At 42.1% G+C, this 19,252-nt stretch overlaps 1 protein-coding gene across 15 annotated transcripts in view; it reads left to right on the plus strand.

Moving 5' to 3' along the window:
- The window catches only part of LOC138744435 (kinesin-like protein KIF20B), a 262,166-nt gene that overhangs the window by 79,892 nt on the left and 163,022 nt on the right, over window positions 1-19,252 (plus strand). For 11 of the 15 annotated variants that reach the window (XR_011345532.1, XR_011345530.1, XR_011345534.1 and 8 more), the window contains exons 25-30: window positions 1,873-1,998; window positions 2,382-2,497; window positions 4,778-4,933; window positions 6,381-6,557; window positions 6,905-7,105; window positions 10,506-10,610. Coding sequence is in view for 9 of the 15 variants with exons in the window: in XM_069900597.1 (XP_069756698.1) it covers window positions 1,873-1,998; window positions 2,382-2,497; window positions 4,778-4,933; window positions 6,381-6,557; window positions 6,905-7,105; window positions 10,506-10,610 (881 nt within the window). In the remaining 6 variants the exon portion in view is untranslated. Of the gene's footprint in view, window positions 1-1,872; window positions 1,999-2,381; window positions 2,498-4,777; window positions 4,934-6,380; window positions 6,558-6,904; window positions 7,106-7,624; window positions 7,785-8,828; window positions 8,920-9,275; window positions 9,498-10,505; window positions 10,611-19,252 lie in introns of those variants that run through there. The other 4 variants (XM_069900601.1, XM_069900603.1, XM_069900602.1 and 1 more) reach the window with 4 other exon arrangements.

Raw genomic sequence — 19,252 nt, forward strand, 5'->3', positions numbered from 1 at the left:
GAGCATACACTACAAATAGTTTAATTATTCCTTTCTGTATCTAGGTGGACCAATTTTGTCAAATACTCAAAATTCTAGAGCTGTTCTGTGATACATGCGTGGAGTAAAAACTCAAGCTGCCCTTCTGAAATGCAAATAATTTTAAATTGCTTTACTGTGTCCTCCTACATTAACGTGTAAACAATTAATATCCAACTTTATTATGAAACTAGAGATCATCATATCAAAACCCATCCTTCTCTGTTGCCTTTTTAGGATCTGACTGCTCCCTTCCCACCAATCATCCCCTTGGCACCTATCCCTGTGACCACAGGAGATGCTCCACTTGTGCCCAGACCTTCTCCCTCACCACCATTCGGGGGCCCCAAACAGTCCTTCCAAGTAAGGCAACGTTTCACTTGTGGATCTGCAAGGGTCATTCTGCTGCATCTGGTATTCTTCGTTGTGATTTCCTCTGTCGGAGAGACTGGGAGATCACTTTGAGCATCTCTACTCTGTCTGCTGCTGCAATAGAGTTGATACTCCAGTGGCCACCCATTTCAATTCCCCATCCCAATTCTTTGCTGACATGTCTATCCGTGGTCTCATGCACTGCCAGACTGAGACCACCCATTAAATGGAGGAGCAACATCTTATCTTCAGACTGTGCAGCCTCTAATTAGATGGCATTAACACAGACCTCCAATTTCTGTTAAATTCCCCTTTCTTCCCCCTTTATCTTTTTCCCCTCTCTCATAACCAAAATCAGTTTTCACTGTTCCTGTTGTATCCCATTAACATCTTTTGGCTGTTGGTCTGGATTCCTCCCCCTGGCATTCTTCAGACTCTGCCACACTTAATTTGCCTCTTTTCTGGGCCAAATGAATGATACTAAGTAGCCTTGTTACATTTTCTGCTAATTGCCTTTTCTTTACAAATCCTGTCTGGCAAAACTTTTGCCCAAATTGATAAATAAGGATCAATCTAAATAGATTGCTAGCATTTTATACTCTGTATTTAACAAAGAAATTGACCTAAATGATGACACTTTCAATGGGTTCCTATCTTTCTTATGGATTACTGTTATTATTGCTGTTGAGAAGGATTCTGACAAAGTATGTGATCCAACTGCCTTGGTCAATACCTCCATAAAGAGAGGCATTAATAAATCCTTCATAGAATTCTGGTGAAAAAACATTCTTGCTGGGAGATCTATTAATATGTAATGAATTTAATGCCTCCTCGATCTCCAATCTGTTCAGCCAAATCCAAATTGGATAAAGTCAGTTGTGACAAATTATTTATTTTATTAATCTCCTTGAGATTCCGATTTATATAATTTGGAGTAAAATTATTTAAATGCTTCATTAATTCCCTATGTTTATCAGATTCTATTGTCTTCTGTTTCAATTGCATTAATTGTTCGAGAAACCTGTTCTGTTTTCAGTTGTCAAGATAGGACCTTGAGCTCTTTCCCTTAGCTCTTAGTTTCTCTGTTTTGTTCTCATTATTGCTTTTTCTATGTTGTAAGTTTGTAGCATATTATACTGGAGCTTTTTATTAATAAGTACTCTTCGCTTCCTTTCTGAGCTTCTCAATTGTAGGTCCTTCTCCAAATAATGTATTTCTTGTTCTAATTTGTCTACCTCCCTTGTATATTTTTTTAATTCTGGAGGTATAGGTAATTATTTGACCCCTTAAATAAGCTTTTAAAGTGACTTTTGGGAGACACGGAATATCATAGCCTAGCCAAAATTTGAAGTGCAGTACGGATTCCATTGTAATTGAAACATCATAAGTCAGGAACTATCTGTATCCTCATTTTTAAGGTTAGAGTTCAAAATCTGTTTAATGTGAATTTATTGTTGATCATCTGTTACAATTTGCATCAAGAACTTCAAGACAAAGAGAAAATAATTGAAGATATGAAATTTACATTAACCGAACAAGAGGAAACACAAACCAAGCAAGATGAATTACTTGAAGCCAAGTTGAAAGAGATTGAAGAACTTAATGCAGGTGATTGTTCGATTAGACCATTGATTGCTGACCGCAAAGTAGTGCTCAGTAGAAATGAGGATGCTCAAGGTTGAAAATTCAAATAATTGCACAACCCGTTAGTCCCTGACCAAAGGGGACTATTCTTGTAGTTGGGCTCTTGAAATTAACTGTTTTGATCCATCAAAAAGTAATTTGTTTCTTACAAAGTTTAATTGATAAATCTAATTTAAAACCGAGAAAGTCTGCAGGAGTCATCATTAATTTATTACAGCTGATTTCTAGCAAAATAATCTTTGAGAATCTTGTATTCTGATGAGACATTTCAACATTTGAAGAGTTTTTTAGCTTTTGCCGTACATTTTCAGAAAGTTCATTAAAGGAGTTTTGTTTTCTTTCTCTAGAATTGGAAAAGTGGAGGTGCCAAGTAAAAGAATTTGAGAAGAAATGTGATACCCTTGAACACAATACAGAAATACAATTTCCAGAAGAAATTCAAGATTTGAAAAAGCAGCTGGTGGTGAGTTTTATTTTTCAAAAATAGCTATCAATTTAGAAGATTGATGTTTGGGAACTGCATTCAAGGGTCCTGTTTCAATACAATGCTGGACTATTGAAGATAGTTGGAAGTCATTTAGTTGAGGTGTAAAAATGAGACTCCAGCAACTCCTGTATGAAGTTTTCTTTTCCTTTCTAATCTTTTTCCTGCACTGATACTCTCTACCTTTTTTGGATGCTTGCATACCTTCCCTCGCTTTCTAGTTTAAGAAAACAGCTTTCTGTTCAAAGGATTGATCTCCAAAGATAGGATGTTTATACACTATATTTTTATTTGAGGGAGAACTGGTAGTTGAGACAAGGTACCACAGCAGTCCATACTGTCAAATTGTGATAATCATCTAATTATCAAAGTTTAGAATGAGACACGAAAATAATTTCCACAAGTGAATTTGTTTTTTTAATATTTAGACTAATTTTATAACTTTATACAGTATTTGTTTTCAATTGGAGGAGTTTGAGCATTAAATGACATCAACTAATAAGACCATAAGACAGGAGCAGAAATAGGTTATTCAGCTGTCCAGTCTTCTCTGCCATTTAATTAAGAGCTGATCCATTTTCCCCACTCAGTCCCACTGTTTGGCCTTCTCCTCATAACTTTTGATGCTCTGGCTAATCAAGAAACTGCTTAAATACACCCAATGATCTGGCCTCCACAGCGGCCTGTGGCAACAAATTCCACAGATTTACCATTCTATAGCTTAAGCAATTCCTCTGAATTCTGTTTGAAATGGATACTCTTCAATTCTGAAGTTGTGTCCTCTTGTCCTAGACTCTTTCACAATGGGAAACAACCTTTCTACATCTACTTCCTCCATGCATTTCAACATATAACGTGTTTCAATGAGATCTCTTCACCCCCGCCCCCCACCAATTTTCCTAAATTCCAATGAATCCAGGTCAAGATTTGTCAAATGCTCCTTGTACATTAACCCTTTAATTCCAGGATTCATTGTTGTGAACCTCCTCTGAACCCTCTCATGTCAGCACATCCTTTCTTAAATGAGGAGCCCAAAACTCCTCACAGTCCTGCAAATAAGGTCTCAACAGTGCCTTCTAAAACCTCAGTATTACATCCCTGTTGTATTCTATTCCTCTTGAAATTAATGCCAGCATTGTTTTTGCTTTCTTCACCACCGACTCAACGTGCAAGTTTGCCTACAGGCAATCCTGTACGAGGGCTTTAAAGTCCCTTTGTATCTGGGTATTTTCCTAATTTAAAAAAAAATCTACCCATTTATTTTTTAACCAAAGTGCACAACTGTAAACTTTCTGATATTGTATTTAATTTGCCACTTCACTGCCCATTCTCTTAATCTGTCAAAGTTCTGCTTCCTCCCTTTTTCCTCAACACAGTTTGCTCCTCCACCTACCTTTGTATCATCTGCAAACTTGGCCACAAAGCCATTCATTCCCAAATGAAAATTATTAATATACTGTATGTCATTTAAAAAGCAGTCCCAACACTGGCCCTTGCTAGCAACTGGCACCCAACCAGATTATAATTCCTGTATTCCAACTCGCAGCTTCCTTTCAATACTCTACCCTCGATAATATATTTCTTGTTATATCATGGGTTCTTGTTAAGTAGACTCGTGTGGCACCTTATCAAAGTCCTTCTGAAAATCCAAAAACACAACATTTCACTGTATCTCCCTTATCCAGCCTACTTGTCATTTTTTCAAGTAATTCCAATGGGTTTGTTTGTCAAGCAAGATTTTCCTTGAGGAAACCATGCTGGCTTTGGCCTATTCTGTCATCTCATCATAATTGGCTTTAACATCTTCCCAACCATTGACATCCAACTAACTGGTCTACAATTTTTTTTCTGCTTCCTCCCTCCCTTGAATAGTGTGGAGCCATTTGTGATTTCAGCTGTGGGAGCTGAAATATCATTACTAATTCTGCCACAATCTCTACCACTACTTCTTTCAGAACCCAAGGGTACAATTGTAGTCCAACTTGTCTGGGGGGCTTACCCACCCTCAAACCACTAGCTTTCTGAACATCTTTTCCCTTAAAATAGTAACTGGTACGTTTCCCTGATATCCTTGGACATATGGCACATTGCTTATGTCCTCCACATTGAAGAATGATGCAAAGTACTCATTTAGTTCCTCTGCCATTCCCTTGTTTCCCACTTTTCCACTGTCATTTTCTAATAGTCCTATATCTACTCTCACCTCTCACAAAATTAATCTTACATAGTCTTCCAAGTGAAACTGATTCATTTCTTTAGGAAATGGAAGATAAGCAGAGATGTAATCGGCAGAAATGGCTTGATGAGAAAATGCTTCTCCTTAAGCAAGTAAAGGAAGCTGAAGAAAGGCGCAATAAAGAAATGAGAAAATGGACAGAGGAAAGAGAACGTTATTCTAAATTGCAGTCAGAAATGGTAAGAAATGTCTGTTCAGATTTAATCATGATATGAAGATGCCAATTTTTGCATACAAGCTTTATATTTAAAGTCTACAAACTAATTGCCTTTTTATTCACTTTAGTTCTATTATTGATTGCTGATACTACATCCCAAACACTTTGATTCTATCTCACGTCGGGGATGCTAGTTTAAATAATAGGACACATGGTAACTGAGTGCTGCAAATGAAACAACTTTGGAATGTTCCTTGTGTTAAGAAAGATCTTGACAGCTAGATTATATTTCTCCTTGGTATATAAAATAATGCTGTCTATGAGGGGAAAAATTAGTCATTCAGTTTAGGATGTAGTATTGCTTTGAGAACCTCAAGATCATCTAAAAGTGAAAAATGGGTTTTCCTGCTCTGATGCAAACTTTACCAAAAAAAAAATTCTTATCCTGAAAGTAATAGGAAACAAGGACACCAAAATAAATAACTAGAAGGGAATTTGAGAGTAAAATAAAGGTAATTCCTTCCAGACTCCTAAACAATAAACTCACTCATTTTAAAAAATCTTACTTTGCACGTTATTTATTATTGTGTGAGCAGTGAAAGAAGCACAGCCATCACGTTGAGGGTCGTTAACGACTGTTTTATTTGAATCTGGCATGTACCCCTTTTAAGGGCAGTGTTGGTTCGGTCACCAAGTGCGTGATGATGTCACGCCTGGCTGGGGCGCATGCCGCGCGGGAGGTTTGACTGAGGAAGAAACCCACAATGGTGCCATTTTTCCCAGGGCTGCCCCTCCACGTGGCGTGATAAGCGGTGCCGGTTTGCCCTGAGCGAGTGCAACGCCACAATTGAATATTTATTTTTTGTATCGCAAAGTTTCCTTATTGTTTACATTTCTCTCTTTTGTATTCATCATCAAGGGTCCTCATCATTTTGGTCGCAATCTCTTCTCTGCTCCCTTCAGAAGCCTGAAGTCTGGCCATATCTCGGTTCAGGAGCAGAGTTTCCCCCAACCATTAGACTCTTGATGTGCCTTGCAATGCTTTCTTAACCTAAGTGCAATTGTGAATATTTATCTAACCGTCATATATTTATTGTCTTTTTGTGCCATAGAATGTTATTTAATTTATGGCTTTGTTGCATCTTGAGTACATGTGGCTGCAGTAAGTCAGAATTTTAGTGCATCAACATGGATAGGATATAGTATATGATGATCAACTCTCATACTTGGACTCAAAAATGAATGATTTTTCCACTTTGTTGTTGGTGGTACTTTTTGCCTACATCTCATTCTTGAAGTTGCCACAGTTCACCTTGAATGGAATTGCAGAATATTTAAAAAATAGAAAATAAATATACTAATCCATTGGTTGAGGTTGTCTCCCGTGCTAATTATAATTGTGTATATTAAATGCAACTTTGTGGGTTATTTGGAGTAATTCAGTAGTTTTAATCATTTATTTCTTTAAGGAAAACTTGACATCTGAAATGATTCAGAAGGAAAAAGAAATGCAGAAGTGGCGAATACAAAGGGATGTCTTAGTAAAGGAGTTGGAAGTGCAGCTTGGGAATCTTGTAACCAGCAATAAACAAAAAGATGAAGAAATAAAAAAGCTAAAAGTTTCGGCAAAGGAGAACCTTGTGGAGGTGAGGAGAGAAGGTTGTGTACTTCTGTTCAGATTTGCTTCAGAAATGCTTGAAAAGATGCACACTGGAGATGTGGCAAATCAGGAAGATTTTATGGACCAGTTGCAACAAATGAGCTGACAACTGAAGTACAAATTCCTTGTATGGTTCAGAAAATATTAAATAGCAGCTTTCTTGGATGTTTTAACAGGGGCTGGAGCACTGGTTGCTATGGGGCTGACTTTAAGCTCAAACATTAAGAATGATTTAAAATTAATAAAATAGTTCCATCACTTTTAATAAATAAAACCTTGTAATCTTGAACTTTGAAATGAATCATCTAAGATTTCCTTTTTTTTGTTGTTTAGTCTGATACTGTCCTAGATTCTTCAGAGGTTTTGACAGAAAATGGAGCAAAGACAAGTAGGTTTCCAAAACCTGAATTGGAGATTCATTTTACACCTCTTCAACCAAACAAAATGTCAGTAAAAGAACCAAGTGGCAATTTGATCAGTGTTAAACCACCCAGATCCAACAACAGAAAAAGAAAAAGCTTTGCAATGGAAGAGGTAAAAAAAAAATTGTAAAATACTTGCTGATTTGTTCTTAAGAATCTAGTTACAGCCATGGAAATGGCAATCCCATCTCACCATAAAAAGCATTAGGAATAGCAGGAGTAGAACATCTGGCTCATCAAGCCTGCTCTGCCATTTAATAAAATTATGCCTGATTTGACTGGGCTCAGCACCATTTCCCCCGCTTTTTCCCATATTCCTGAAAGAGATTTTTGCATCGTTGAGGAATAACGCACGCACACGATATTTTCAGGCTTTTCTGTTTTCTTGGGCAGAGAATTTCACAGATTCACTACTGTGAGATCAACTGTTCTTCCTTATTTTTTTCCAATCTATTCCCCTGAATCCTGAGACCATGCTGCCCACTTCTAATGAAGACTTGTAAATGCAACCCACATGTAAAACGAGTGCAAATTCTGGATGGTCACCCTTTTGTGGTTCTGAAAATTCAGCAGTGTCGGTGGCATTTTTGGATGAGAGATAATCAATTGAAAGTATGTTTGCTCTCTTCAGTGGAATGAAAAGATCCCATAGCCCTATTTCTGAAGAATCTTCCCTCATTCACTGGCTAAAACTCATCTCTCAACCATCACTTTTGGGAAAGTTTTATGCACATGGATTTAAAACACCCGCATGCATCTCAACTTAAGATTCAGCTGCCGAGGCTCCGTGCATTCAGGTGACTGTGTAATAGATTGAACAGTTAAGCTAAATTACATGTTTTACTTTGAGAATGGGGAAGCTGTGGGAACGGATCTTCAGTTTTGTTATTTCCTCATTCATGTGTATATCCCTGGTAAACTGGTTGCAAGTAAAACATTTACAAACAACTGCTTATCTCTGGTGGTGCATTAACATTTCAACGTATTACATCAACATTCTAAATATCGCAATTTTAAGTTCTTTGATCCATAAATATAGTTGCATTTTCAAAATGTTCTGCTCAGTGTTTTGAAGTGAATTTTAAATGAATACTTCTAAAGTATGGCACAACATTTTCAAGGTTTCTTAGGATTGTATTTAAATATGTTTTCCCTCCCTTATTTTACAATTACTCTCAAGAGCAGTATGATGTCAGCCTGCTGGAAAAGCAACTGGTACTTTTAAGGTACAGGCTAGTGTGGCTGAATAAAATTGTGGATTTTTGAAAAGGAATGCAAAATAGATTACTTCAATTATAATTCCCTCACCTAATTGGGATTGTTGATTATTCATAATCCAGTGTTCTATTTGAATGTCATCAGCCTTGCCCATCCAGTCGCAATCTATTGTGCAAAAAGAGCAACAGTTTTCATTTGGAAACTGATTTCTCTTTTTACTGACCCGTGTAAAAGTTAGCAGAGGTTGAACTCCTTTTCCCTACTGTTATTTAGTAATTATTTGATCATTCTGCTTTAATCTTGTCATTTTTCTTTCCAAATCTACAGCCCTTGAGGGACGGGGGAGGTGGGGGGGAAGAGCAGAGAAGAGAGGGAAGGTGGGAGTAGTTTTGGTGCTGCTTCATTTAGTTTCTACATACAAATTTAAAGCTATTCTCCTGTAGTGCATTCTGCTCACTAAATTAGTTTGTATTTGTCCAAATCTTAATCTCATTGCCATTTTAAGAAAATCAATTAAATTATCTAACTTCAAAACTCTAGGGAATATAAACTAGGTTTGTAAAGCCAAAGAATGGAATCCCAACAGCCGGTGTATCTCCTCTGTAAATTTTTTTCAGAGGTTCAAGAGAAAATCTCCAGTGAAGCTTATCACTGCCGAGACATCAGCAAGGAAAAATCAATTGAGCAACAGATCCTTCGATTTGCTATGTACGTCTTGTTATTCCAAACATACGTTGAAGTAGTTGGAGACTAAATGAAACTTGGCTATGATGCTATTTGACTTTTACACTCACCAGGGTAAACATTTTTATTTCTTGGGGAAACCAAAATACAACTGTTAGTGCAGATGAGTGTGAGAGTCTATTTTCATTTTTGCTGGTATTAAATAGAACATTTCCTATAAACCTGACATTGTATTTTGTCAAGTAATTCAAAGATTGAAGTGAATATAGCAAATAATTTGATTTTTTTTTCAAAATGTTGTCACATTGTAGTTTTGCTACCCTATTAACATATTGAGTTAATAATAATCTCTTCAAAATTTGACATTTTGTATCTTTCAGAATCTTGACTTTTGATTTGCCTTTTGCAAAAATTGAGGGAAGTGAGGGTAAACTAAGGCTCTGGGCTTAGAGGCAGAAAACAATACATTTTCCCTGAAAGAAAAAGTGTAAACCGGTTATAGACACCCCATTGGAATGATGGTTGATTCAAATAAGCAAACTGGAGTCGACACAGGTGCAAGACTCACAAATCAGTCATCATGTGTGATGGAAAATTGTAGGAAAGATTTCAATTCAAGGATTTAAGTTTAATTTGAGTTTTTGTAGCTTTATAATAGTAATGTTTAATTCCATATTTTTGGATGTGCATAATCAAATTTATGATTGAAATCTGCAAATAATTTTAATGGTATTCTTGGATTTGTGATAAGTATAGATTTTAACAGCTTTTATGTGTTGGTTAAACCATCAGAAACTTGAGAAATTATTTTCTATGATTTGAATCCCCATGGGTGTGCTTTGGACACAAAGGGTAAAAATTCCTCTGGATGAAAGTAATAAGTGGCCACTGCACATTGGCTATGCTTCTAATATTTCATTCTATTGACTTTTGAACAACATGTTAAGTAGAGTACAATGGGAAATTGATGGATAAAATCATGTGCAAATAATAGATCTTGTTTCTCTGATTCCAAATAATAAAACATGACATTTTGATATTTTCAAGCTCCCATGAATAAAATGAGGTGCACTTCATAATTTTGTAAAATTGGATGCAAGACTTTGCATTTTGTAAATTAAAACCATTTTAATGAGAAAATATACATATTTTTTTAATAAAAAAACATTTTATTTCTTGAAGGAGCAAGATGATGTTGGAGAATTATGAGTCTTAGATGAGATGTAGTTTTCATTAACTTTGGCCATAAATATGCCAATTTGGTGAAGCAATAATTTTATCACAAGACCTTGTCTATAATTCAGTTTGGTTTCAGGAGTTGCACAATTTATATGAATCAAGATGAAAGAATATCCATGATGTGAGGATAAATTTAGTTTGAAGTGTTGAGAATGAGAGAGGGGGAGGAAATGTGGGGTGGGGTTAGGGAAAAGAAACCTCAACCAAATATTAAATACATAAAACTAATTTAGCTAGGAGGTCCATTTCCAACATCTCTGGAAACTCACAAATGCTGTCTTGCAATGTTTCCTACTCCCTGCTGGTAACATCCTTTCACTCAGAAAATGGAATGTGCTAAGCATTTTTGTGACTGTTTCTTTTTTGTATAGAATGCTGATGACTGGGAAAACAAGAAAAATACATTTGTATCCAGAATGATACGAAATGCACCTCCCTTAGCTTCTACTACCATCATTGATAGTGCTTCAAAGGAGGTTGGTGTACTATTTAACCCTTGAGAAGTTGGTTTCATTTACAATACAATGCATAAAGACAGGTGCACAATAATGAAAATGAAAATTTGAACAATTATTTTTGACAAAGGAAATGTGTGCTTCACTCAATCCCACAGAACTTTTCCCTTCCATGTTCTTTTGAATCTCTTCAATTTTTTGCTAAATCCCCAAACATGGAGCAAGTTCCATTAGTTGGTTCCGTTTCATCACGAGTGTAGGTTCTGAGTACGAAGAAATGAATGAACAAAGTGAGTTCATAAAAAGATGATTTTGTTGATATGTTACTTGAATTGTTTTATGGGACAGTGTGCCATGAAGAAATATCGCCCTTTTCTCAAGTATTATAACAGAATGCTAGTAGGGTGGCATCTATGGAATTTGGGTCAACTTTTCAGATTGAAGATCAGATCTGGAAAAGGGGAAAGCAAGTCTATTTTAACTTGCACAGAGATAGGACCAAGGGAATCTGTGTGTGATGTCAGGCAAGAGTTCCTGTGCACCCAAGTCAGTGGGTTAATGACAGCAGTTAAAAGGTGAAAATGCAAACCTAAAGTATAAGATATTGCCAAATGTAGGGCTGCAGGTCAGTTTGGCTATACTAAAAGATAAAATTATGCCAATGGAAACTGATCTGTTCCAATTTGCCTACCACAGCAGCAGGTCTACAGAGATGCCATCTCACTGGCTCTCCACAAAACCCTGGAACACATGGACAGCAAACATTCATACATCAGAATGCTCTTTATTGACGAGAGTTGGCATTCAACATGATAATCCTCTCAAAACTTGTTCACAAACTCCAGGACTTGGGCCTTAATATTCAACTACAATTGGATCCTGGATTTCCACACCTCAGTCAGTGTGAATTGGCAAGGTCATCTTCACCTAATTCCTGTGGTGCTCCATCAGTACTTGCTCTACTCTCTTTACACCTATGACTGTGTGGCTTAATGTGACAATGCCACTGTGGTGAGCTGTTCAAAAATGGATGATGAGTAAAATTTAGCTGAATGGTGTACTACAACATCTCACTCGATGAATCAAGACCAAGGATCTGATTATAGACCTGAGGAAAGGAAAACCAGAGGTGCACATTCCAGTAATGTAATAAATAGTGATTAAAGTAATAAAATGGGGATTAGAGATGGAGAGAGTGAGCAACCTTAAATTCTTGAGGATCACTCTGAGTACTTGTTCTGGACCGATCATATTAACAATGATGTCAGATCCTCTGTCAGGACTTTGCAGTGGTTTGACGCATCATCAGAAACTTTGGTAAATGTCCACTGGTGTGTGATGGAAAGTGTGCTGACCACCTGCATTATGGCCTGGGTTGGAGGCACCAATACCTCCTGAGCAAAAAGCCCTGCAAAAGGTGATGGACACAGCCCAGTACATCACAGGCCAAACTCTCTGGCATCAAGAGCATCTACATGGAACGCTGCTGTCGGAGAGCACCAGCAAGCAATCAACACCACCCAAAATGTGTTTTTACTGCTGCCATCAGGAAGGAGGTACATGTACCACATGAACCATAATTCCAGATTCAGGAATAGCTGTTACCCCTCAATCAATTTGTACTTTTGTGGCGGCACACCACTAGGCAGGTGAACTGGCCCCACTTGTAATCCACGCGGCGGGGCAGCTGATCAAAATGGCGCCGTTGGGGGTTTCCCCTTCTCAGCACAGGGCTCAGAAGCCTGCGCTGGGGGAACCACGTGACGCCCGGGTGACATCGGCACCCCTCAACATGGTTTTCAGCCAGGTCTGGGCTGGGAGTATCAGTCCAGCCCAACAGCCTGCAATAAACCAGATCTGCTCACTGAGCTCAACCTGTCTGGTTGTGTGTTCTTTCAGTAGCAGTGTAGCTGCCGCTACAATTGGTGACCCCGACTGGTTCAAACATCTTTGAACCTATCATGAGTGAACCTGGGATCAGTGCTATAGCCGTCAAGCTGCCTGACTTCTGGGTTCAGGAGCCGGAGACCTGGTTTGGCCACGCGGAGGTTCAATTTCACCTCTGCCAGATTTCATCCGACATGACTAAATTCTACCATATGGTCGCCACCCTGGACCAGGCCACCGCCAAAAGCATGCTGCACCTCATTCAGCACCCACCCGCCAAAGACAAATATGAGACCATCAAGCGAGTGCTCATTGGATCCCTCTGATTATCCAGGCACCAGCGTGCCGCTCAGATGCTGCACCTCAAATGCCTTGGGGGACAGGTCCCCGATGGAGCTGATGGACAAGATGCTCGCGCTCATGGGTGATCACACCAACTGCCCACTCTTCGAGTGCATTTTTCTCGACCATCTGCCCGATGACATCCAGCTGTTACTGGCCCAAGAGAGCTTTACCGACCCGAGGAAGCACACTCAGAAGGCCCAAGAGCTATGGCTCGAACGATTCCCGGAGGGCTCGGTGGTCTAGCAGGTTACGAAGCACAGGCATGACCATGCCAAGTCCACCCCTTGTGCTGTGCTAGAGCATCCAGCCCCTGCAAGGGCCACCAAGATCATAACCAGGGGCATGGCATCCGCTCGAGGCCTCTGCTTCTACCACCAGTGCTGGGGAGCCAAGACTCGGAACTGTCGTTCCAGGGAAACGAGCAGGCCGGGCCGCTGTTAATGGCAGTGGCGGCTGGCAAGGACAAAGCCTCCTCTACCTGCAGGACTCGGTCAGCGGCTGGCGGTTCCTCGTCGACACTGGGGCCCAGATCAACGTCATCCCAGCCATAGAGTCCACGAGCCGACCTCGAGGACCTCCCCTCCGTGTAGCCAATGCAACAGAGATCCAGATGGATGGACACACTTCCAGATCGGCCGACGAAAGTTCTCGTGGAAGTTCACCGTCTAGTCCCTTCTGACAGCTATCCTGGGTGCCGACTTCTTGCCCAAGGGCTTCTGGTGGAAGCCTGTACTTTCCAGACTGTTTTCCTCGGCACCTCCTGCACAGAGCAGCCGCAGATGGCCACGATCAGCACGCCCAGAGACGAGTTCCAGCAAATTCTGGATGAGTTTCTGACCTTCCTCGAGCCACAGTTCTCCACTGCCTCGAAACGCCATGGGGTGTTCCACCACATCTCACCCAGGATCCACCGGTTCACTCCAAGGCACACCGGCTCCCACCTGACGAGCTCCAGGTGGCGAAGGAGGAGTTTCCGTATTTGTTCGAGCTGGGGATCATTCGGCGGTATGACAGCCCGTGGGCCTCTCTACTCCACCTGGTCCCGAAAGCCTCCGGCGGCTGACACCCCTGCTAAGGCTATCAACGGCTCAACGAGGCAACATTTCCTGACCGTTACCCCATCTTTCACATCTAGGACTTTACGGCCATCCTGCATGGTGCGAGGGTTTTCTCCAAGGTTGACCTGGTGCGTGGGAATCACCAAATCCTGGTGCACCCTGAGGACATTCCCAAGATGGCCATCATCACCCCCTTCAGCTTGTTCGAATTCCTTCACATGCCGTTCGGGCTCAAGAATGCAGCTCAGACCTTCCAGCGCCTCATGGACTCAGTGGGCATGGACCTGGATTTCGTCTTCATTTACTTGGATGACATCTCATTGCCAGCAGGGATTGAGTGCAACACAAGGCCCACCTATTCTCCTGGCTGGCCAACTTCGGCCTCACCATCAACCCTATTTTGGAAAGAGTCCATGCAGTTCCTGGGCCATACCATCATGGCCGAGGGAGCATGTCCACCGCTACAAAGGTCGCCACTATCAAGGAGTTCCCACATCCGGACAATATCAAGTGGCTGCAGGAGTTCGCGGGTATGGTCAACTTCAACAGATTCATCCCGGGAGTTTCGCGCATCGTGCAGCCGCTATTTGCCCTCATAGCATTCAAGCACAAAATGCTCACCTGGACTCCAGAAGCCTGCAGTTCATTCGAGGCCACCAAGGACACCCTTGCGAAGGCTACCATGCTCACTCACCTGCACACCGACCTGCATATGGCGCTCTCTGTCGATACTTCTGCCACAGCCGTCGGCGCCATCCTTGTGCAGCAGATGAACGGACAATGGAAGCCGCTGGCATTCTTCAGCCGGCTTCTCCACCCACCAGAGCGCAAGTATAGTGCATTTGACTGAGTTACTGGGCATGTACTTGGCAGTGCGGCATTTCCGCTATTTCTTGGAGGGGAGGACTTTTACCATCTTCACTGACCACAAACCCCTCACCCAGGCACTTGCGATGGCGAAGGACCCCTGGTCGGCCCGCCAGCAGCGTCACCTCTCCTTCATGTTGGAGTTTACCACCGACATTCGGCACAAGGTGGGGTAGGACAAAGTTGTCGCCGATGCACTCTCGCGACCGGCCAGCTGTGCGCTGACGCTCAGCCTCTACTTCGACCAGCTCACCCGAGACCAGAAGTCCGAAGATGAGATGTGAGCCTTCAGGATTGCCATCGCAGGCCTGTGGTTCCGAGACCTCCCGACTCTGAGCGGTGGAAGCATCGTCCTGTGCAATGTCTCCATGGGCACTCTGAGGCCAGTGGTTCCCTAGCAGTGGCACAGGCAAGTCTTCCAATCCATCCACGACCTTTCGCACCCGTCCATCAGGATGGTGGCAGAGCAGTTCGTCTGGCATGGGCTGCGGGAACAGATCACGGGCTGGGCCAGAACTTGCACCCATTGTAAGATATGCAAGGTACACAGGCCCACCAGGGCGCCCGTGCAAGAGTTCAAGCACATCTGGGAACGGTTCAGTCACATTCACATGGAGATAGTCGTGCCCTTACCCATTTCCTGGGGCAACCGTTACCTGTTCATGGTGGCGAACTGCACCACTTGTTGGCCCGAGGGTTTCCCGATGCCGGATGCCTCCACGGACTCCTGCTCCCTAGCGCTATTGCACGGTTGGGTTGCCCGGTTCGGCATTACAAATCACCTCACCAGCGATCAGGGTGCCCAGTTCACCTCTGCACTCTGGGCACAGCTCGCCAACTGGTTGGGGATCGAGCTACACCACACCACGGCCTATCACCCGCAGGCCAATGGGCTGATCGAGCATCTACATCGCCTCCTTAAGTCGGCACTTATGGCCCACCTCACTGTTCCCGACTGGGTGGACGAACTGCCTTGGGTGCTCCTGGGCATCCGCTCCATGCCCAAGGAAGATCTGCAGGCGTCATCAGTTGAGCGTCTACGACACACTGCTGGCACTTCCTGTTGAGTTCATCAACACGCCTCACAACCCCCAGCAACTGCTGCATGCGCTGCTTCCCCACCTCCGGCCCCGCTTGGACTCCTTTGCACCCCCACCGCCGCCCAGACATGGCACACGGCCATCTCACATTCCCAGTGAGTTGCTTTCCGCAGAGTACATTTTTATTTGACGGGGCCCGCCTGCGGCATCTCTGCAGCGACCTTACGAGCGGCCGTACAAGGTTGTCCAGTGTTCAGGGTCTACGTTCACGCTGGACATCAGCAGCAGGCGGGAACTGTTTACAGCGGACAGACTGAAGCCAGCGCACCTCGACCCCACTGAACCAGAGATTGTGGCCTAGCCCAAGAAGCGAGGCCATCCAGCTAAAAAGGACATTGGCACCGGTTCTGGGGGGTGCTGTGTGGCAGCTCACCACTAGACAGGCGAACCGGCCCTGCTTGTAATCCACGCGGCAGGGCAGCCGGCCAAAATTGTGCCGTCGGGGGTTTCCCCTTCTCAGCACAGGGCTCAGAAGCCCACACTGGGGAATCATGTGATGCCCGGTGACGTCAGCACCCCCCATCGTGGTTTTCAGCCAGGTCTGGACTGGGAGTACAAGTCCAGCCCAGCATCCTGCAATAACCAGTTTTCTGCTCACTGAGCTCAACCCATCTGGTTGTGTGCTCTTTCAGGAGCTGTGGAGCTGCCGCTACACTTTACTCATTATTTATATATTACTGAATATTTATACTAATGTAGTTGCAGTCAGTTTGCATTTCTTTTGCTTCGACTGAGTAAAGTTTACAGTTAGTGAGTAGAGATGCTGCCTGGCTGCAGGAAAATCTCTTGGAGTTGTACGTGATACCATGTATGTACTCTGAATAAACTTTTTCAATATCACAGACTTGCATCAAAAATAACCAGATCTAATGCTATAAAGTGACTTCCCTGAAGTTGGAGACTTTGTATTTTGTCCAGAAAGTTGGCCAGGATAAGGTGCTGGTTTTCAAAATTGCATTGGGCTTTGCTCTGCTTTTAGCCTCCTGCACTAATAATACTATGTGGAAGTGGAATAGAGAAAGTGCAGGCAATGGGAGTAAACAAAGCATACTGTTTATCATGGCACCATTCAACTTTAAACAGATATAAAAGAAATAAACAAACAAAATAAGATGAATTCAACGAAAAGTATCTTGAGCTTGCATGGACTAAAACAACCGCACTAACAAGTAGTCACCTTGTCTTGATTTCTCCAGCGTTGAGATCACATTGTGAACACTGAATACAGTATATGAGATTGAACAGCTGCAAATAAATCATTGTTTTGCCTTTTTCTGTGCCTCAATAGTTGGAAGGGAGGAGATAAAAGTGCAGTTGTGGCATTTCTGCTTGCATGAAAAAAAACAGTTGGCAGAAATTAACAACAATAATTTATTGAGTGTAGTGACTGGTGTGGAGCACCATCCTTCTGATAAGGAAGAGAGCACTTCTAGAAAGGGATGCAATGCATTTTAAGGATTCTGTGCAATATCATGGTGTGGAACACCAACAAATTTTACTCAGTCCCTCTGTACAGGAAGTCCTCAAACATTCCCATGACAAACTTGACGACATCTTATAACACAGTTATGCTCTGACCCATTCCTCCCTTGCCATGTTGTACAAGCTTCAAATGATGGAAAATGTGCTCTGCCAAAGTTTGTGCTAAAAAAAAATTAGGGTGTGTTTATTTTCAAATAAGATGAAACTCGTGATAAGAAGCTGAACCCTTCAATCTTAACCAAAACGATAAATTATTTTCTAACTGAGGTCTGTTGTCAAATAAATTTGCATATTTTTGCATGGATATTGAAATACAATTTAAGAATAAAACTTAGCAGAAAAAAGTATTTTGATTGTCTATTATGTTTAAAATCTGTAACAGCTGTATCCTTCTTGCCTGTTGGATTATTGGATATTTTAATAGTTCATTGTGCCAGATGCAAGTGTGTGTACATTTTAAGATTTGTGCCAAAAATCTAATGGGCCATTATGACATGATGTGTGCAGTGAAGTGGCAACAACTATTTTAATTATAGTAGGCCTCCAAACACTTTATTATGAATGGGACTACAGTCCATGAGAATGATTGAGCAATGTAAATTTTCAGTGCCAAAATAATGTTCCTTTGCCTTGTATTGGCAAATGTGTTTGTTTCTGGTATATTCTTTGGCTTGGCTTCGCGGATGAAGATTTATGGAGGGGGTAAATGTCCACGTCAGCTGCAGGCTCGTTTGTGGCTGACAAGTCCGCTGCGGGACAGGCAGACACGGTTGCAGCGGTTGCAGGGGAAAATTGGTTGGTTGGGGTTGGGTGTTGGGTTTTTCCTCCTTTGTCTTTTGTCAGTGAGGTGGGCTCTGCGGTCTTTTTCAAAGGAGGTTGCTGCCCGCCGAACTGTGAGGCGCCAAGATGTACGGTTTGAGGCGATAATCAGCCCACTGGCGGTGGTCAATGTGGCAGGCACCAAGAGATTTCTTTAGGCAGTCCTTGTACCTCTTCTTTGGTGCACCTCTGTCACGGTGGCCAGTGGAGAGCTCGCCATATAACACGATCTTGGGAGGCGATGGTCCTCCATTCTGGAGACGTGACCCACCCAGTGCAGCTGGATCTTCAGCAGCGTGGACTCGATGCTGTCGACCTCTGCCATCTCGAGTACTTCGATGTTAGGGATGAAGTCGCTCCAATGAATGTTGAGGATGGAGCGGAGACAACGCTGGTGGAAGCATTCTAGGAGCTGTAGGTGATGCCGGTACATGATTCGGAGCCCTAAAGAAGATGGAGGAAATCAGGATGTTATGTTTGTTGTTGGCTAGTAAAAATGGCTTACTTCTTGCTGAATGAGAGGGGTGAAATGATCCATTAAGATCAGTGATCGAGGAATGTTGGATCTGTAAAATCAACTGAAAGTGGGATTTGTTGCAGAGGTTGCGAAACCAGGGATCCAAATTAGGGACAAGAATTTGATTCTGGGAATGAAGGTGACCTGATAGGCAGGAATGGGTGAGAAATTCCAAAGGCTGGGTACAGTGGAACCCTGATTTAATGCATCCCAATTTAACGCTAATTTGGATATAACACAATGAGTCATTGGACCCTGATATATACAATGTATGTGCTGCTTAACATCCACATTCTTTTCTTTGGGATAGGAAGTTAAGTGAGCCTATTTTAAAGATGCAGTACTAGGGATAGCTACCCTGTGGTGCAGCAGATGTGTTTAGAAGTGGAGCGTCTAAATTATTAAAGTAAGAACAGTAACATTTATCTTGGTAGGAAATTCATCGCATGGGGGGGGGGGGGGTGTGGAGAATGCTGCTGAACCGGGTTGGGGAGGGGTGATGATGGTGAGTGCTGCCACAATCTACCTAGCTAGATCTATATCGCACACAAGTGTGACCCCTGTTTTTTTTGTGGTATGTTATTTTTA

The sequence above is a fragment of the Narcine bancroftii genome, chromosome 10, assembly GCF_036971445.1.
Source record: "Narcine bancroftii isolate sNarBan1 chromosome 10, sNarBan1.hap1, whole genome shotgun sequence".
Classification (NCBI taxonomy): Eukaryota; Metazoa; Chordata; class Chondrichthyes; order Torpediniformes; family Narcinidae; genus Narcine; species Narcine bancroftii.